At 40.6% G+C, this 21,718-nt stretch overlaps 1 protein-coding gene across 6 annotated transcripts in view; it reads right to left on the reverse strand.

The window, feature by feature from the left end:
* The window catches only part of FMN1 (formin 1), a 433,957-nt gene that overhangs the window by 183,660 nt on the left and 228,579 nt on the right, over positions 1-21,718 (reverse strand). For 5 of the 6 annotated variants that reach the window (XM_058738290.1, XM_058738286.1, XM_058738287.1 and 2 more), the window contains 2 exons: positions 20,545-21,311; positions 15,559-15,709 (listed from right to left, as the gene is read on the reverse strand). In XM_058738290.1, the coding sequence (XP_058594273.1) occupies positions 15,559-15,709; positions 20,545-21,311 (918 nt within the window). Of the gene's footprint in view, positions 1-11,413; positions 11,948-15,558; positions 15,710-20,544; positions 21,312-21,718 lie in introns of those variants that run through there. The other variant, XM_058738292.1, reaches the window with a different exon arrangement.

The following is a 21,718-nucleotide window of genomic DNA, read 5'->3' on the forward strand; positions in this document are numbered from 1 at the left end:
CTGACTAGAGTCATCAGTGTATGTACCCTGAGGTCCTCTCCTATGGACAAGTCACCTCCTGATAGCACAAGTGCAACAAATACACAGGAGGTCATTTGCCCAAAGTCACCAGATGCCTGACTACTAGTCCAGGGTACTTTCCCTTGAAGTACATCTCATTCCTGCAAGGATACATCCCTCATCATTCATTCATGTTGCCACAAGGCGATAGCCTCTAAAATGTGAAAATCAAAATGTGCTAGACTTTTAGGGTAGCAAAGGAAAGGTCTTTCACTTTCTTTTCTCCTATAAAGCCAACCCAAAATTATGGGAGTGAGCATCAAAAACAAAATCTACCTTCAGTGCAACTAGTAGACCCCATTCAATTCCAAAACAGAAGGTGTGAAGGCAGAAGTAGTTCAAAGAGTGGTAAATTCCACAGAACAACGGAAGGACAAACCTAACTGTCTGCAGAGGAAGGGGGACCCTCACACATGCGCAAATGAGAGGCATCGTGTGCTTGGGAAGGCAAGGGTGAGGTGGGGAGCTAAAAATAAGGGGATTATTTAAAAGTTGGTATACAGTGCAATTAGGTGCCAGATATATAACCTCACCTATGTGTTCAGGAAATAGAGTTTCCAGTGAAATTCAACCAGACAGACTTGGGATTCAAGAACATTAGGCAGAGCAGACCATGGGGATGAGGTCTTGTAGTGGAATGGAGTAATTATGAAAGTTCCACATCCTTTCTTAGCTTCTCTGTCAGAACGCTAGCAGTCAGGCTGACATACTACTCCCCAGCCCCAATCAGGTGCCTGGAGAAATTCCATCTGGAAAAACAGATCAGTCTAAAAGCAAAGACAAACTCCCAAATGAAATGACTGCTCTACAACTGTTTACCGCACCGTGAGACCCACCACTGAGCAAATCATGTCCATTTCTACTGAGCTTCCATCCAGGTTTGTCATGCCTCAGTTTTATACGTGAAATAGCCAAGATTACCAACTATTCGAGGAATCCTCTAACATGAAATACGGATGTCAGAAGCAAAAAATACTAAAAAAGGGAGTTGGAAGATGGAGCAGAGGTAGTAAGCAAAAACAAACAGGTAAAGAAACTATATTAACTCAGAGAGTGAGAACTACTAATACTTTGGGGGGGAGGGTCTCTAGATTCCGCACAATTTTCCTCCAAAGGACGCACTCTTCTGGTTTTATGTCTATTATTCCCTTGCTCTTATTTTTTCTAATAAAAATCATTTTGTCACAAATGTATGATCTCATAAACTTTGTAGGTTTTCATATTTTTGACCTTCAGACCAATGGGATCATTCATGACTTTTTCCACTCAACATGTTGCTTAGAAATCATCGATGTGGATGCATGTAGCTTTAACCTAACTCTTTTTCAAAGCTGGATGGTATTGTTACGGAAACTGACCTCAGTCCATTCATCTACTCTAATGAAAGTGTCATTTTCAGATTTTTCCTGTTATAAACAAAGCTTTAACAAACATTCTCATAGGAGTCTCCTGGTACCAATGTGCAGAAGGAAGATTGGAACAGAGGGTGTACACATGCTCACATGAGCTAGATAAAACCAAATTGCTTTCCAGGTAAATGGACCTGACCTTCCAATGAGCATAATGAGGATTCCTACCATTCCACACCCTCCCAATATCTCACAGTTAGACTTACTAATTTTTGCCAAGTTGGTGGGTCCAAAATGAGACTGCTGCATTTCCTAGTTGCTGACTTGTTGATTACCTCTTCACATGTTTATTGACCATTCATTCCATGACAAGCCTCTTCATGTCTTTTGCCTATCTTTCTAATAATTGAAAGTGAACAACTTATCATTGATCGGTAAAAATTCTACATGTATTTTCGACAGTAATTCTTCTTCAGTTATGTATGTTATGAATGTCTTCCCCAAGCTTGTGGCTTATCTTTTCATATTCTTTGTGGTATCTTTTCATGAACAAGAGTTTTTTATTTTAAGGTACATCTTTTCTTATGTGATTTATGTTTTTTGTGTCTTTTCCATGTGAGGTTAAAAGATATGCTCCTATATTCTTTTTTAAAAACTATTAACTTTTTCCTTTCATGTACTTGATACATCTGGAACTGGTTTGGATTCATGATGTGAGGGAGGGATCTATTTTATTTCTTTTGGGCCATATATTCAACATTTAAAGTATTTTTAATCATCAATTTTACTCCCTGATCTGAGATACCACATTTATCATATATTATTTGCATATATACATAGATTGGTCTTCCTCCTGAACCCTCAACTCTTTCCATTAATCTTTGTTTTGTTTTCTGTGCCAATTATTACATTTCATAACTACCTTACTACCCATTACTTTATTTTTCTTGATATGAGGTAAAGTATCCTCGCAATTTTTCTGTTTCAGATTGTTTATTTTTTAGAATTTTATGTTTCTTACTCCCTTGCTTTTTTAAAAAATAGTTTTGCCACAAATGCACCTCAACTTTCCATGTGTTTAACTGCAGATCAGTGGAATCACTTTTTGTGACTTTTTCACTAAACATCACATTTAAGGGTACTTTTGTAAGGTTATTTTTGAACATTAGCTCTTCCACACAAATTTTTAGAATAAGCTTGTCAGATTCCAAATAATCCTATTTAGGTGTTGATTGGAATTACTTTGAAACTAGAAATCATTTTGGTGTTAACTGACATCTTTATAATATTGGTTTTATCATTCAGAAAGAGAAGATCTCTCCTTTCATTTAGGTTAACTTTAATGCTTTCAATATAGTAATTTGTCTTCATTGCTTGTCTGATAGTGCCATCAAGACTATATACGAGCTTATCTTCTATTTCTCTAAAGTATTTTGTGTAAGAAGAAAATGTTTGTTGTAATCAAACCACCTGGTCTTTGTGGGAAGATTTTACACTATCAATCCAATTTCCTTAGTAGTTACAGTCATTCGGGTGTTCTGTTTCTTCTTGACTCTGTTTTGGTAATTCATATTTTTCTAGGAAGTTGTTTCTTTCATGTTCTTTAATTGCCAAAAGTTTGCTCATGCTATTCTCTTGCATCTTATATATTTCTATCGCATCTTGTAGTTATATTCGCTTTTACTTTCCCAATATTTTTATATGTTTGTTTTCTCAATCTTGCCAAAAGTGTGTGGATTTTATTATTGTTTTCAAAGAACTTTTAACTTTATTGATCTTCTGTACTGTGTTTTGAAACTTTAGGGGAGCCTGGGTTGCTTAGTTGCTTAAGCGTCTGACTCTTGATTTTGGCTGAGGTCATGATGTCATGGTTTGTGAGACTGAGCTCCAAGTCGATCCCCGTGTCACTGCAGAGCCCGCTAGGGATTCTCTCTCTCCATCTCTCTCTCTGCTCGCTTGTGCTCTCTCTCAAAATAAATGAACATTTAAAAAAAGAATATAAAATTGCTTTTAAATTCCCATTCTCGCCTTTTAAAATGCAGTATTTGGTTGAAGCATATCACATTGTAATATTTTATTACATTTGACCTCAAAAAATGGCTTTTCCGTCACTTAACCTAATATTTGCTCTTAATTTCTTGTTTTTTTTCCTAGCTATTAATTTTGGAAGCTAACTTATTTTTCAGCTTTTTCTTTCCTAATATAAGCACTCATGACCATATATTTTAGCTACATCCTAGGAGTGTTGATAACACATATTTTTATTTTTTGAGTTAAAGTGTTTTCTGAGTCCCATTATAACTTCCTTCTTGATCCATGAATTATTTACAAGTATGAATATAAATTTTAAAAGGCAAGGAGTTCTTTGTTATTGACATATTGAAGTTGTCTTTCTGTTGATTTATAATTTCAACATGATCAGGGGATATGCCCATATGAAAAGCTGCTTGAAATTTATTGATATTTGCAGGACCTTTTCATTTTTTAAAGTCTTTTAATTCTGCTTAGCTCTTAAAATTATATCCATATATTATGCCGGTGAAAATTAATAAATGATTGAGCCTATTTCATTAATATGGAAGCCAACCTAAAATATCATACTTTGAGTTCCATCATCACCTAAATCAGCCATTCTACATGTGTTTATATTTATTTGTAGCTTACCATGTTCTGAAAGGATTCAAGGAGGCCCTGCCAACAGCTGGCGCACTTAAAATTGTACCACAAACACAGATTATCATGAAAGCCAAATAAAAATAGTACTAGAAAACGGAGACAAATTTTAGACCTTTTTGTTCTATTACACTGCTTTCTCTTGGCACACCTTGAGGACATTCACCTTAGAGCATCCAGCTTAAATTCATTTTTTTTAATTACATAGCTGTGCCCTCAGTAGGACACACAAAGAAAGGATAGAGTAAAACGGACCTCCTGTAGCTTTCTGGGGGCTCAGAAGCCATCACTGAATGAGAAGCAGGGCCTCTGGTTGAGTCCAACTTTCTGTTTTCCTTTAGTGGGGACACTGTTCTTATTCCTACTCCTGATGGTAATGGCGACGGTGGGGATAGTGTGGAGGGAGGAGCAAGCATCTGTGCATCAGGCACAAAGCTTAACACAGAGATTATTTTAATTCTCACAATCACCCTTTCAAGTAGGTATTGTGATTATTCTCACCTCACAGAAGAGGAAACTGTCCAAAGGAGCCTAAGATGAAGGGACTTGCCCCATGAATAAAGTGATGACTTAGAAAGAAACCCACGTTGAACCACTCCATTACCACTTTCCATACTCAGACTAGCTGTGGCTCTCGGTTCAGGGTGTGCTGGAGGAAGCAGCCGGTCAGGGGCCAGGCGATCAGGCTCCTACAACAGCCTTGTCCCTGGCTTCCTGGTGGCTGGGGAGCAAACACCAAGATCTCAGCTGAGAGGACTCACAGGCCAGTGCAGGGGGTTTGTACCAATCTCCTTCCACATGTACCTTTAGCCTCAGATGCCTACCCCTTCCTTTGGTGGCAAATGAATGGCTGCCGTCCTTGAGGGCTGAGTTGTCAGACATCTCCACACACCAAGAGAATACATAATAGACAACAAAGATGTCACATGGTCCAGTTTCTCCAAGATCTTACTAAATCAGTCTAAACATCCTATGCTTTGGACATTCTGTTGCTACATTCTGAATCACATTCTAAGCAACCATCGCAATGTCTCATTTTTTCCATTAGTAAGATGATTATAGTACAGAGTGATCCATAATGAGCCCCAGCTCAAGTAATGTGGCTTTCAGTTGGCTACATTTTAAATAAATCTTTCTTTGTTAATTAATGCACCTTATCCCAGTGTTGTAAGTAACATTTATGTTCCTAAACTGGGCAGGGTAAAAGAGAACCACACCCAGAGTGGAGGATCCAAAATCCTCAAAATCAACATGAATGCAACAACCATCTGAAAGCAAAGTTTTAAAGTTAGTTTTTGTGCTTGCTGTAAACTAAGGAAGTTGTGCTAGAGTCTACAAGAGAGTAAAAAGTGATGTGATAATTAGGTCATGAATTAACCCCCTGGAACTTGCAGCTCTAAATTATTTTTAAAGACCCCCTTCTCACCTCCTAGGATATTTTGCGCATGCAAAATGCCTAATTGACTAATAAGGTACCTAGCATAAAAGCTAATTAATGAAAATGAAAACACTAAAACTCAGGTTATTTAGTAACCAGAGCTTGGAGCCAGATCCCAATTAAACCACTCTTGGGTGGAGGAAGGGCTCAAAATACCCAATAGGTTCCATCTGGCTGTTTCAGTGGGTCAACCTAGAGCCTCATGTTCTTTCCAAATCAGCCTTTCCACTCTCTCCTTTCCATTGCAGTGAGGAGCTAAGGACAGTCCTCCTCACACCGCACTGGGGACTCCCAGGCTCTCCCACTCACATGTAAGGGGCTTGGCAGCTAAGGAAGCCAGCTGGAAGCTAGCATGATTCACTAGCTCTTCTCAGCCCAATCCCTTTTGTCATTCATTCCACCAAAGGGGCCCCTAACCTTCCAATCTCATTTGTACCCCACCCAGGAGATCTGATAATGGTCCTGGCAGAGCTGTGGCTTTTCATAACTTCTGGCAGGGGCCTCGCTGACCCATAACATGGCTACACACATGATTTCTTCTCATACTGTCTTTGTAAATTGACCATGGCTAACCTTGCTGCCCTAATCAGATCAATCAGAATAACATTTCTTTAGCTGCTGCACGCTGGCAACCTCCCGGGCTGAGGCGTGACTCAGAGTCAGGCTCAGATACCGAAGGCAAAGGCGGGTTTTTGAGTTTCTAGTGGTCTCAGGTTTCCTTTGCTTTTATCACAGTTGGTGAGCTTTGTAAGGCCCTGTGTTTACAGCCATGCAAATTAGCCTCAGCTGGAGAGAAATCAGGTCAGGCCTAACTGAAATCAAGCTCTGGGCCAGAAGGTATTTTATCAAAAATTGAAAGTGGGGCCTTGGTAGTGGGGTCAAGGCAGACTGTCCTGAGAAACACATGGACAGCTTTGTCCAGTGGAACCTGAAGGCACGGCTTGGCCTCTGGACCCTGGAAACTCAGAGACCGAGAAGGGCCTAATGGCGAAGGGCTGCAACAGCCAATGGGGGCTGGCCAACTTGACCAATGGCTGGTGCTGCCAGATACATTTCTGGTTAAGTAGAGACAAGGGTGAGAAGGGACGCATGGCATCTCTGAAGGAAGAAAATTGTGGTGTGAGGTTGGTTTGCCTTTTATCCCGTGTTACTCACTGATGAAGGGCCGAATGTGCAGTTTCTTTCTACTCACACACTTGTAGACACTCAGTTTTAATATGTGTGTGGGAAGGTGTCCACACACAGATGATCTGATATTTTGCATCTTTAAAGCACCTTTAAATTTTTAATGTTTTCATTTATTTTTGAAGGAGAGAGAGAGAGAGAGAGAGAGAGAGAGAGCATGAGCGGGGGAGAAGCAGAGAGAGAGGGAGACAGAGAATCTGAAGCAGGCTCCAGGCTCTGAGCTGTCAGCACAGAGCCCGATGCGGGGCTCGAACTCACGAACTGTGAGATCATGACCTGAGCTGAAGTCGGACGTTTAACCGACTGAGCCACCCAGTCACCCCTGGAAAGCACCTTTAAAAACGTACCCTGCGGGTGCCCCGACAGTTACAGAAACTAAAGCCAGAGAGGTTACGTGACTGGACACACAGCTACTACGAACTACTCACCTTTAAGACAAGATCTCTGGTGCCTTTCCATGGCCATCCTGCCCATCATAGTCCCTTGCCCTTCAATTCCCCAAAGACATACAGAAACTTGCTTTATTTTAGGAGCTATTGGCAAACATTCCCTGAGCTCCTGCACATCTGTGATTCATACAATGTGCCATGATGCTGTCTAGCAGCTCGATCTATCCCAGTGCCTGGGTCTGAGCACAGAGATGTTGGTTCCCATGTCTTGTCTATCTTCTCATAGGTGAAATGAAAGTTGGTGGATCTTGAGTGTTCCTATTTGTAAAGTGGAAGTGAAGTAATGACCAGATCGTTGTAATTCATCAAATTAAAGTTTGCATCTTTTGGGGCACCTGGGTGGCTCAGTCGGTTAAGTGTCCGACTTCAGCTCAGGTCACGATCTCACGGTCTGTGAGTCCGTGAGTTCGAGCCCCGCGTCGGGCTCTGGGCTGATGGCTCAGAGCCGGGAGCCTGCTTCCAATTCTGTGTCTCCCTCTCTCTCTGCCCCTCCCCCGTTCAGGCTCTGTCTCTCTCTGTCTCAAAAATAAATAAACGTTAAAAAAAAAATTTAAAGTTTGCATCTTTTGACAGATGAGACCTGAGACCCAGAGAATTTAAAGAGGTTGCCCAAAATTCAGTAGTTGGTTGAGGTCAGAGCCAGAAGTAGAACGCAGGTCTATGGACATGAAAGCCAATGCTTCTTTCACTAAACAATGACCAGGGAATAAAATTTAGCCTTCTGCAAGTGAACTTGAAGTCAGGACTTGTAGTTAAATTTAGACCAACAGACCATTTGTCAAATAATTAAGACCACAAGCTCTGGGGTTCTTGTTAAATTCATTTCCTTACCACTTAAGGGCTGTGTGAGGCTGGACAAGTTATGTAACCCCTCTAGGCTGAAGCTTCCTCACCTACAAAATGGGAATAATAGTAGTAACCATTTTACTGGGTTCTAGTTATTCTTAAAGAAGTTAATACATGCCAAGTCCTTAACCAAAAACCACTTACTTAGCATTAACTATTATCATCACTACTGAAATCTTTGTCATCTTCACTTGATAGACATTACATAAATGCAAGGAATTATTAAGACTGATTTCTGTCCATATTAAGCATGAACCTGTGAGAACACATGTATGCACAGTGTATACTGGAGATGTGTGCACTTTGCAAAGCATTTACAAGTTTAGTTGAGAAAGCATCCAGCGACCTGGTTTTGTGACTTAAATACACACACAAGGTCTTTGCCTGTTCTGGCAATAGCCTCACATCCTTCTAGCTCCAAAGTGGAGGCCAGAGGAGTCACTGCATTGGCATTCAGCCTTAAATTGCTGTCTAGCTCCATCCCATGTCACAGTCTTAGAAAAGGGCCCAAATTAAGCATAATGAATGAGGTCCAGAAAAATATATGTAAGAATTCAAAAAACTTTCTTCAACCAGGAGGAAGGATACTTTAAAAAGTATAAATGGGGCACCTGAATGGCTCACTTGGTTAAGCGTCCGACTTTTGGTTTTGGCTCACGTCCTGATCTCATGAGTTGTGAGTTGGAGCCCCTCGTCAGGTCTCCACGCTGGCAGTGGAAAGCCTGCTTGGGAGTCTCTCTCTGCCTCTCTCTGCTCCTCCCCACCCCCCCCCCCCAAATAAACAAACATTAAAAATATATATACATAGAACGATTCTCTCATAGCCTGTCTTGTAATATCTAATCATGTTTTTGTTTTTCAAAACAAAATCTTTATTCAAATAAATCTTCACTCCCTTTAGATATGTAAGATTAAGAAGCTCTGTGTGTGTGTGTGTGTGAGTGTGTATACGAGTGAGTGTGAGTGTGTGTGTGTGTGTGTGTGTGAGTGTGTGTTGTGGAGGTGATTCCAGGATCAGTTACAAAAGGGCTAAGTCTGATACTTCATGCCTTTTTATACTGCAATCATTCATTCTAAGCACAGGAACTATGTCAAATAATAACTTGTATTCTGCTAATACCTACAAGCCTTCCTAATATGGACTTGGCTCCCAATACTTGTCACCTTATCGTGTGGATAACTTGCTCTCATGGTCCACAATGAAGAGACTTAACACGACTCAGGAGGGTGCTGAGGGGCCGTTAACTCTCTTGCAACTTCCCCTTCTCCCTGTTCTAAGAAGCGAATTTAACGTTGTATCTTGGCATTCTAAGATGCCCTCTTGTGGTTGGGGGAGGTAATGACCATCCTAAGGATACTACAGCTGGCTTGAGGTACAAGTCCAGATTGTTACTGTTTTAACAGCCAACAGAGAAATATAGTTGAACTCCAAGAATAATATTCAGATTTAACATTCTGAAAGAATCATTGATATCCATACTTGACAAGCTCTAGCCACCTTTTATATATATATGTAAATAAAGTAAAAGTACAACTTAATTTTTTGGGCCACCTTATCTCCAAATAAAATTTGCAAGGCAGAACATTTGTAAACGAGTGCCTGTCATGGAATAGAAGCTCCTGTTTGCTTTTGGTAGATCTGGCCAGTCAGCTGCCGTTAAGCTGAAGAACAGGAAAGCCCTTATCATTCTAGCTATCACTCAAGGAATCTGGACATAGCACCACCTCAAGATCATATATTGGTGCAATCAACACACGGGCAAGTTATTTCACTCATTTCTATATATGATAACCCCTAACCTCACTGCTCATTTTTCAAACACATGAGAAATATAAAGGGGTTGGCAAATCATCCCCACTCCTGGGGGAAGAATCGTGCACGTACCTTACCGAGGCAGCCCAGAGAAATTATCTCTGTATACAAAAGCTGAAATTATATAAACTTGGAAGGCAACAGGTTATGAAAACCCTATAAATTTACGTTCAGACGTCCAAACAATGTTCTCCTTCCACTCTTCTCCCCTCCCTGCCAAACTGAGACACCAAGTCTGGGAGTTGAGAGTTACAGCTATGATCCTCGCCAAAGTGACCAAATTACAACTGAAGGCTCTTGGCTCCAGGACGTTTCAACAGACTAGTGTCTGCTGAACCATCGCCACCCCTCTCCAGCTGCCCTCCCCCACCCCAAAGGGATTAGGGAATAGCCTTTATCTCATTAATTCTTAAGATGTATCTATGAAAAAGGCAGAGGGAAAGGAATGATTTTATGTAACTTACAGAGGAGGGAACAAGCGAGAGATTATTTATAATCCAAAGTGAGATCGTGGCCTTTCGAGACAGGAAGAGCAGTGACAGGTCCTGCTGATTTCTGTGAGTTGTAGGGCGAGTTTAGGAAGCAATTGGAAAGCGCACCAGAGCAGCCACTTCCCCAACAGGTACCAGGAGGATGCCTCGCAGACAATAAAGGCAGATTCCTGGCTCTGTGTCAAGGTGCCGAGCTACCTTTCCCAGGAACAAATGTACTTAGAGACCGTAGAAGTAGGGCATATTGACAGAGGAAATTCTGTTCTACAGTGCAAACGACTACCTAAACCAATGTAAGATGAACTCCCAGATGTCTGCATGTGTCTTTAAGGGAAGTTGTAGAATTGTATGAATCCTGAAAAACAGGAATGGTCTAGAGATTACCATTTGCAAGTAGTTTCAGGAATGGACACACTAATGTTTTAAGACTCCTCAACAACCTTGGGAATGAATGACATTCAAGAATTTCTTCATAAAACGTTCCCATTAGTCCATAAACTAAGACGATTAATACACATTTCTAGGAAATAAAGTACTTTCATAAGCATGATTTCATTCCATCCTCATAACAAGCCTGTAAAGAGTTGCTATTCCCCATTTGATAGAAAAGGAAACTATGGGAAAGTGAAATGATGTGCACAGAGGTTATCAGGGACCAAAAAAAAAAAAAAAAAAAAAAAAAGGACCTGGTACTGAGTGTTGGTGGTGCTGACAGGAGCTGATGTTTGCAGCTTCCGTTCTCAGTTTGGTGACTGCCATGTCAAAGTGGCAGAATGGTCTGGTGTCACAAATGAGGATGGCACATGCCTGAGTACGTAATACAAATCTGTGTTAGTATTACAGCTAATATTTATTTATTTCACATTTTCATTCATTTTGAGAGACAGAGCACAAGAGGGGAAGAGGAATAGAGAGAGGAGATACAGAATCTGAAGCAGATTCCAGGCTCTGAGTTGTCAGCACAGAGCCTGACTCGGGGCTCGAACCCATGAACTGTGAGATCATGACCCTGAGCCGAAGTCAGACACTTAACCAACTGAGCCATCCAGGGGCCCCTACAGCTAATATTTAGAAAAGTTGGTAGAGTCAAAGGAAAACAGCTCTAAATCTATATATATATTGTTGTTGGAGTGATACCTAAAGCCTCTTTTTATTCTAAGATTTAGCTTCCTATTAGAAGATTGACATTGAAAAAAGAAAAAAACTTGGGCTGATTTCACAATGTAGGAAATACTTTGGATTTGCCCAAGTGTGCCTGTATTTGTTGATTTTAATAATGGCCATTCTCATTTATAGATGTCAGCTCATTCATCCCAATAAAGTATGTGACCATCGTCGATGGGCAAATTCGTGTTTAAATTAAGGGGAAATGAAGGCACATCCTGAGGCTCTTGTACATCCTCTCAAGTGTCTGTCACTATTAACATCTTTCCAGTTACAAGTGTGCAAACCCTCGAAGTCACGTCATCTTCCCAGGTCTCAGTTTCTCGAGTGGCAAATGAGGGTACTGAATTTGGTGGCTGGGAAGGTGCCTTCTAGTTTTCAGATTAGAAGATATTACAGAATGGGATCCCTGCCCCACTGAAGAGTGTATGTATCTGTTTACTGACAGCCACCACTGGCGATGGGAACTTCAAATGCTCCTAGAGAAGGAGAAATAGAAACCAGTATCTGAGTTTGAGTTCAGTGGAATCTTAACAGTTCTGACAGTTCTTTCTGAACAAGGAATGCAGCCTGCACAGAGGAAGGAAGACCAGCTCCACTTAAGAGGTATTCACATAAAGGTCTCCATGCTGGCTGAGCCCCTACAGCCAAGATTCAGAATGCTGGAGTTTTAAATCTCCAACATACGCTCCACTCCAATCACTATAAACAAGACCGATTTGGCCAGGGTTCTTCCTGGTCATCTTGTGTGGGAATCATGCTGTGGTTAAGCTGATGAAGTTGGCCTCTGATGCTGAAACTCCCCAGCTGCTCAAAAACTCTGTAATTTACTTTCACTTTCATTTTAAGAGAAACAAACAAACAAATAAAAAACCTGGCTCTGAGAGGAGACCAAGGAATCCATCTTGATGCATGAAATCTGACCACGGGCATGGAGAGAAGGCTCCTAAGGGACAGGCTTAGAGCTTTTGGCATTGATTCAGTTCATTGTTTTAATCTTAAAATCTCAGCCCTAATGTAAGTCACAAGCTCACTGAAAACTCCAACCAGTCTCAGGACCAGAAAGCCCAGTAGATGTACATGTCTGCCTCTACCTCAAGAGAAATGTGAAGACTATATACGTGCACAGATTCTACAGGATGCCCGCAACCTTGCTGCTCAGAAAGATTAAAGAGTTCAAATGAAGGGTATTTTCCCCCTCAGACTAGGAAGCAAAATAAACATATCAAGTACTAACTGCCTTAGTGGAAATCCTCTGTTGAATAGGCAAACAATTATGAGATAAGAAATAAGAATAAACAACCAAATGCTTTGATGTTTCAAAAAAAACAAATTCTTTGATGTTTTAAAAATACTCATTTGCCAAAACAGAAATAATTAGCTTTATGAGTAAACAACATGTTACCAAGCATCCACAGGGAGAAACAAAGGGGTAATACCAATCCGAGAAGAAAGAGAGGACAAAAGTAAGTTTAATATGATATTGTGTAAGAAAACATTCAGTGGAGTTCCTGGTTAGCCAGAAGAGGCTCCCTGGAAGAGGTAAATCTAGGCTAGCTTTGGAATACAGACATTCTTCTTTGGCCTTTCATACAGAAGCAGTAGTCTTCTGTGTCTATAGATGGTATTTAATAAACCAGCTGGCCCTTAAAGCACATTTATTTCTACCTTGTATGAATCTCACTGCATGTGAATACATGATATATATACATATATATACTATACATATGTACATAGTACTATATGTATAGTATATATATGTATACATATGTATACATAGTACTATGTACATATGTATAGTATTATATGTATATATATATATATATATATCATGTATTCGCATGCAGTGAGAGTATATAGTATATATACTAGTATATATACATACATATATATACATACTAGTGTATATATATATATTATATATGTATATATATGTGTATATATATAATATATATATATATATTACGTATTTGCATGCAGTGAGATTCATACAAGATAGAAATAAATGTGCTTTAAGGGCCAGCTGGTTTATTAAATACCATCTATAGACACAGAAGACTACTGCTTCTGTATATATATGTATATATATGTATATATATGTATATATGTATATACACATACTATATACTATATATAGTATATATGCATAATATATATATATAGTATATAACATATATATTAGTTGACTCCTTACCAGTAACTGATAGTTTTATTAGAAAAATTCGAATTGTTTCATGCAATATGTCCTCTTAAAAGAGTTGAGCTGATATTTAGTTATTTTTAGCATCACATTTTTATTATTTTTTTAAGTTTATTTATTTATTGTGAGAGAGAGAGAGGCGGGGGAGAGAGGAGCACACGTGAGTTGGGGAGGGGGAGACAGAGGAAGAGAGAAAGAATCAAGCAGGTTACGCATTGTCAGCACAGAGCCCAACGTGGGGCTCAAACTCAGGAACTATGAGATCATGACCTGAGCCAAAACCAAGAGCCGGACTTAACTAACTGAGCCACCCAGGCTTCCCGGTGTCACATTTTTCTCATGAAAACATAGTTGCAATGAATCTGACAGGTGAAAGACTTTGATCATGATTTTCATTTGTAACTCAAGTCAGTGGGAGAACCTGATTTGATTAACAGAAAACTGGACTCGGGTTTTGGTCCTATTTTCCCCTACAAGGCACACTGATTTCATAATCATAATATTACTTGAGATAGGAACTGATGGATGAAGCCTGCTATATAATTTAACAATAAAGCGTTGATGATAACATCATTCATTATTACACTTTTCAAAACATTTCCTTCAAAATCTCTTCAATTCAATTTCACAACATCCTGGTGGGTCAGGTACACTCAGATATTGTTAATCTTGTTTTAGAGAAAAGGAAAAAATATGGCCTAGAGAATACAGATGAACAGCCCAGACTCACAGAGCAAATCAATAGCAGAGCCACAGTGAACTATACTTTTTCCCCAGCACAAGCTATGCTATCATCAAAATGCTAACGCTGAGAGATCACAGCAGTGACTTCAACAGTAACATGACGAGAGTAGCCGTCATTTGTTGGGGGCTGACTGTGTCAGGAACTGTGCTGAGCAGGACATATCAATTACCTCATTTAATAACTACTTACAATAACACTGTGAGTAGTCATTACCTCATGTCGCAGGGAGGGGATGGGGCAAAGAGAGGAAGAACTTTGAGGCAGGTTGCACAGCTGGCACATGGCTCAGCTGCGATTCAACTTCACATCTGCCTGATGGCGTGGGGAATCTTGAACTTGCTCTCTGTTGTAAGGCTGGTGGCCTCTGACTTCAAGTCCCCAGGTCATTGTTCAGAAGTCAACGTATCCAGGAGAACTATTCTGAGCACTCCACTTAAAACTGCAGCCCCGTCCCAACCGTGCCCAAATCCATCTTCCGTACCCTGCTCTATCACATGGTTCAATGTTTCGTTTGTAATGCTGATTGTTAATATAAGTGCCACAGGCCAAGGTTCTTTGGGGTTTTCTCACCAAAGCATCCCAGATGCTCAGACCGTGCTATCTGATAAAACTTTTTATAATGACAACTTTTTAAATCTGTGCTATATGGTAGCCGCTAGCCATAAAAACAAAACTGAAAAGTGGCAAGTGACAATGAAGGCCTGAATTTTTAATTTTATCCAACTGTATTAAATTTAAACAGCCACATGTGCTTAATGGCTACCACACTGGACCACATGGGCCTAAAGCAAAACCTGGCATAAATACACTCCCAATAAACATTTGCTAGATGAACGAAATTATACATAAGTGAATGAGTAAAACATTTTCCATAGAACATGCATACTAGTTTCACTAAGTGCAAATTAAATTTTGTATTTTTTTCAACAGAATAGTTGGAAAAAAGTCCAGATTATTAAGAAAATAGTTTGAAAATTCGGGTGTGCCTGCAAGAATAAGCACAGATTTCTCAAACTACTGACTTCTTTTTGTCATCAGTGACTTAAAAGCTTCCAAAGCTTCCAATCAGTGACTTAAAAGCATTCCAATTCAATAATGAATTCCCATGTATGACAAAAAATACAATTACTATAGTCACCCAATACCTTTTTGACCTTGTTCTTTTTCTCATAGGTCTCTGACAGAGGCTTTTTCTTCTGCTGAGTTGTGTCTTTGGAGAATAAATACTCAAATTCACTAGTATCCCGAATATCAGGTTCTTCTAAGGAATCCCATAAGGTTGGTGTAGCATTTTGGCTTAAAAGAAAAAATGACAAATATTAGAATCAAAACAGATGAGAATAGAATATAGTAAAATCTCTAATTCACTTTATGACTCATTTTTAAAAATATGTGTGTGTGTGTATATACATACATGTGTGTATGTATATATATCCTAATAAAGCTGGAAGAAAAGTTTTTTGTGCTATATCTTTTTTTTAAGTCAAAATATACTATAGAACATCGAAGCCAACACACATTTCTAAAACTGAATGATCATTAGACGCAATCAAAAAGAAAGATCTAGAGAAAACATGCAGGACCAGAAATCCTGGGATTCACATAATCGAGGCCATGTAAGCTGTTTATCCCTCAGTCTGTGGCATTTCCATGATAGGTAAAAATAGGCATCACATACATGCTAAAAAGATAACCAATTCTGGGACATTCGTGGGATAATTCTTGTTTTTATTATTTTTTTAGAGAGTAAGCGAGAGGGGGAGAGGGAGAGAAAGAGAAAGGCACTGGGCCTAGCATAAAGCCCAAAGAAGGGCTCGATCCCATGATGTTGGCATCATGACCTGAGCCGAAATCAAGAGTCGGATGCTCAACTGAGCCACCCAGGCACCCCATTAATGGGATAATTCTTAATAACAATACTTAAACAGAATAAAATTCTTCACCTTTTCCTAAGTTAAGATTTACCTTCTTGTTGGACTTCTTCTAATACTTTTAAAAGTGATTTTTAGGATTAGCTTGGGTCAACTCAGGGCAGGACCCATAATTTGTGAACAGACTGAGTTCATTTAGAAGTACTTGATTTATAATACTCTGCCCCAACAACAGTATTAACAATGAAAACAAACCAAAAAACTCCACTGAACCAGTCCGCACAGGGATTTCAACTAAAGTAGCCATGGGGAGGCTGTGTTTTTGTTTTTGTTTTTTGGTGTTTTTTGTTTTTTGGGGTTTTTTTTGTCGTCAAAAAAACAGGGGCACCCTGGTTTTGAAACAAAGAAAGGGAAGAAGCTATGGAAAATCAGGTATAGAAAAACTGCCTCTGAGAGTGGGCTCAGAGAGGTTACCATCCAGGCTTCTTTCAGTCAGAATACATTTTCCCCCAAATGTCTACTTTCTTATTTTTCAACGTTTTTTTTTTTTTTTTTTTTTTTTAATTTATTTTTGGGACAGAGAGAGACAGAGCATGAACGGGGGAGGGGCAGAGAGAGAGGGAGACACAGAATCGGAAACAGGCTCCAGGCTCCGAGCCGTCAGCCCAGAGCCCGACGCGGGGCTCGAACTCACGGACCGCAAGATCGTGACCTGGCTGAAGTCGGACGCTTAACCGACTGCGCCACTCAGGCGCCCCTACTTTCTTATTTTTAAACACATTTAATACCCATGGACAGACAAACATAATATTTCATCTACACATTGTTTTTCAAATGTAAGTATATAGTATGATCCAGAATATTTTTAAGTACTTGCCCTTGTTTTAACATGTATTTTCTCCATCGCTGAAAACTAAAAGAACTCTTATTACATGGGATGGTCCACACAATTTTTTGATGCTAAAAGGCAATTTTCATCATGTTCAAAACAGGTGGGAAGATGGACTTCTCAGACCCGGGTGTTCACATTTTGCTATATGTCTGCCTTTCCCATGAAATATGAACATCTTGATCTGTCCAGATTCACTTCTCTCCACTTCTTTTATTGTAATTTTTCTAATATAATATTTGAGCCATTTAAGAGTATATGTGTGACATGTACAACATATAAGAGTATAGTGAATACCTGTGAAATCATCACCCAAGAGCTAGAAATTTCCAGTGAAGTACATCCATCCATGTGCTCCTGTCCTCCCCCACTCACTTAACTCCATTTGGAACAGGAACACCATTAATTTCAAGGGTTAATCTCAGCTGCACTACGGAAGGGGGTCTCGATGGCAGAAAAGAGCCAGGGGATTTTGGAGCATGCAGCCTGTTAAGGGCTCCTGGTCTGGGCCTCAGGGAGGTTCTCGGAAGCTGAGGAGAGGTTGTGCAGAGAGAGATGGTGTGATGCATAAGGGCAATTGTTCAGACCCATCCATTCCCCCCACCCCGTTCCCCTCTCATCCCTGCACCTGTACTGCTTGACCCCAGCTCCAAAGACAAAGTGTGAGCCCACACTTGTATGACTAGTGTTGCAACTCACTTCTATTCTAGAATAAACTGGCTTTGACAGCCTGCACGCTTTATCACCATTTACTACACATTGTTTCTGTGGGAAAAGGCATTTCCAATAATGAATAGAAGAATTTTGGAATACTACCTCTCAGTGAGTTGGGAGCAATTGGCATTTGGTGGAGGAGTAACAAGGACTCACTCACAATAGACCATCTCATCTGCTATAATGATCAACTCCTTTCTCATCACTGAATGTAAATTCTAGCTCAAAAGAAGAGGAAGAGGGAAGTAGGAGGAGGAGGAGGTAGGAGGAAATATTGGGGAGGAGGGAAATGGTGGACGAGGAGGGAGAAGTGGAGGAAGAAGGTGAAGATACTCACAAGGAAGACCAAAAATGAGTGCCCTGGAGTGCCAGGGTGGCTCAGTTGGTTGAGTGACCGAGTTGTGGTTTCGGCTCAGGTCATGATCTCATGGTTCATGAGTTCGAGCCCCATGTTGGGCTCTGCACTGGCATCATGCAGCCTGCTTGGGATTCTCTCTCTCTTTCCCTCTCTCTCTTTCTCTCTCTGCCCCTCCCCCACTCAAGCTCTCTCTGCCTCTCAAAATAAATAAAAATTAAAAATTAAAAAAAAAATCAGTTCAGGTGAGTAGTGAAAAGCAATCTAGGTCGATGAGAGACAGTGCACATACAATGGAGAAAAATCATATTTTACTTCCAGTTCCTCAGAAGACCAAGGCTAAAATTTGTCATGCACACATTATGCAAAGTGCTTACCCTTCTGGTTGTACAAAATACTCAAAATACCATTTCTTCTCTTTGTAACAAACACACCCCAAACAATTTTAGTTTTGGACACGAATAAAACACTACACAGAATCTTTACAGCCTTTTAGTTTAAAAGAAGTACACATGCTCTGAGAGTACAAAATCACTTTGAGGGACCCATGATCAGAGAGACTAAATGTGTGGAACAGCAGGAAGCGGCCATGATGCTGTCTTCACGTAGGAAAGTTAGTACATTCACCTACTTTTCATTTGGCTCAACAATGAAGCCCTAAACTTACAGTAAAACTAATAAGAGCTTGAGTATTGAATTGCTTTCTTTCTCAAAATGGCCAACTACATAAGGAGGGAAAACGTAATGATTCTCTCCAGCATGACTTTGTCCTATGTTGAACAGTGGGCAAAGGGCCCATATCCCAGTGGTACTGTGAGACCACCGCTGCGGTCTAGGATGTTGGTTGCTGATGAAGTCTTGAGGGGAATGGAGTGGAGACAGGCTCATGAGGCAGGTGTGGAACAGATCCATGTGCTGTCACAACACACTACCCCACGGCTGACAGGTGGGATTCGTCACCCTGGAATGTCTGTACGTTAATTTGAGAACATTAATAAGGGAACAGAACTCGAAATAAATATTCTGGGAAACATTTAGGAAATTTCCTCTGAGTCCTGAATGGGACAGAAGGAATAATAATAGTACTTTAGGTAATCGTTAGGAGCCACTTCAGGATCTCTCTCTCTCTCTCTCTTTTTAACCATTCACTTGGGAAGTAATAAAGTATCAGCGTTTAAAAAAAAAGTATCAGGATTTCCCACACATAAACTCTTGGTCCTTATTCTTTGGTTAGAGGAAAGGGGCCAATATAAGGCACATAATCAACTTAGTTCACCACATGCTTAGTTTTAAGTCACTCCCCACTCCTCCTGCAATGATTTCCAGTTGCTTTATAATTGTGAATTTCACAGTATTTTGTTTAACATCCTGCCTTCCACAGGCAAAATGTTACATAAATTGAAAGATTCACCACCACCCACCGATTTGGGGAATAAGTTCAAATATTTATGTTTAAAAATCTGTTTTCTATTTGTTGTCCTTTACAAGCAAATTAATTTCAAATCTAGACATTGGTTAATCAAGCAGCAGCTCAACACCTCTCTCATTGTCCTCTTGACAGACTCTGAAAGGAGGCAGAAGAAATTCAATCCAAATATGTTCATATGGAAGTTTCCAAGCAACCTGTCTTGCTGCCTTACAGAACCCAGCTTAACAAGCTATACAAATGCAAGATTTGTCACACTGGCACTTTCTCTGAAGGGCAACAAGGTAGAAGATGGGAGGGCATTTGGCAGTTAGGGGGATGAGAGTTCAAGCAGAGGTTTTATATTTTAGGATGCCCTTCTGACCTAAAGAGCTAATGACTCAGTTGTGTCTGGTTCTTCTAATAAAACCTGAAAAATTACATGTACCTGTTAAATATCCAGATCATAAGGTTGCTGATACCATCTAAAGACAAGACAGATATTCTAAACATCTTCAGTGAACCTGCAGTATAGGTTCAGGCTCAGTGTCTTTATGATTACTGGCTAGTTGTAGGGATGTTGGAGAAGGCTCTAACTTACACCAGAGCTCTTCTCTAAGAAGAGTCTGTCAAATGGAAGCTTTATCTTACAGAAGGATCTGAAATTGCACGCACTGTTTCTCCCAGCATCAGTCTGTAGAGAACACAGATAAGACCTGGTGGAGACAGACATTCTCCCCCTCAAACACTGCAACCTTGTTAATCCAAGGTATTCACTACAAACCACATTTGAGAATGGAATACAGTACACAGATATCCAACTGGTAAGGATAAAATGTCACTCGTGCAAAATCCTGGGAATTCACAAGCTGAGAATGGGCCAGGGGTTGGGCTTACCTTTTATCACTTATTTGGATTCTAGTCCAGTATAAAGGCTTCATGGGGCAACTCGGCTCAATGGCTGGCTTCCGAGGACATTGGCTAGAAGAAGGGCCAACTCCAAAGAAGAGTCCAGGAGGAGGTGGGGGTGCAAGTCCTGGGGGTGTTGGAGCAGGAGGAGGCCCCCCACTGTTGGGCAGAGCAGGGGAGTTGGGAAGTGGTGGCGGAGGGGGAGGGGGAGGAGGTCCGGCACTTGGAGGCAGAGGAGGCGGTGGGGGTGGAGGAGGTCCGGCACTTACAGGTGGGGGTGGAGGTACGGGTGGCAACGCTGCAAGTCCGGGAGGGAGAGGGGGAGGAGGAGGGGGAGGGATGGCTGCTGGAAGGGGTGGGGCGGGAGGGGGAGGCAATGCCTTTGGCTGAGGTGGTGAGATGCCTTCCACAGACTGAAGTGGTACATGAACATCTTTGTTGTCACTTAGGGGAGACAGCTGGCTTAAAGAGGAGATATTCAGCTTTTTGGGTATTATCTGGTTACTTCTGATGGTCTTGCCTTCACCTTCGCAGGGTTTGAGGAAAGTCTCTCTGTCTGTCTGGATGCACACATTTCTGTAGGTCTTTGGAGGGTGGTCGTCATCAGTGGAGACACACGCGTCTCTCATCTCCTCACATCCTCCTCGCCACTGGTGTTCTATCTCATGTTTGAGATTTTCAATGGTTTCTTCTAGCCTTGCTGTAACCGCTGCATGCTCCCCGCGGATATGAAATGCCTGAAGTTCAAACTGAGCCTGTAGAGATATGAATGGGAAAGAAAGTAAAGATTTTAGAAAAATCAAATATAGCAGAAATAAAAAAAAATTCAGTACCATCCCTGTGCCACCATAGCTCAGGCCACATCAACACAGGGAAACACAGAGACATTCTCTTCAGAATCCAACAGGGTATAAATTTCCCTTTATGAATTCTCCAAAGACTTAGATAGTTGGAGTAGAAGCGTAATTGCAGCCAATCTGATCTCATGGGAATAACTGCCATGGATTAAGGCTTAAAGTAAAACTATCCCCTAAGAACTTTCACACATTTTTAATATCAAAGGCAAAACAAACTCTTCGTAAAGACTTGAACATGCTTGAATATATCTTTGATTATTTTTATTTTGGAAAAAGAACACTGTAAGAAAAAAAGAGAGCTCCTT

Source organism: Neofelis nebulosa, chromosome 7 (assembly GCF_028018385.1).
Source record: "Neofelis nebulosa isolate mNeoNeb1 chromosome 7, mNeoNeb1.pri, whole genome shotgun sequence".
Lineage (NCBI taxonomy): Eukaryota > Metazoa > Chordata > Mammalia > Carnivora > Felidae > Neofelis > Neofelis nebulosa.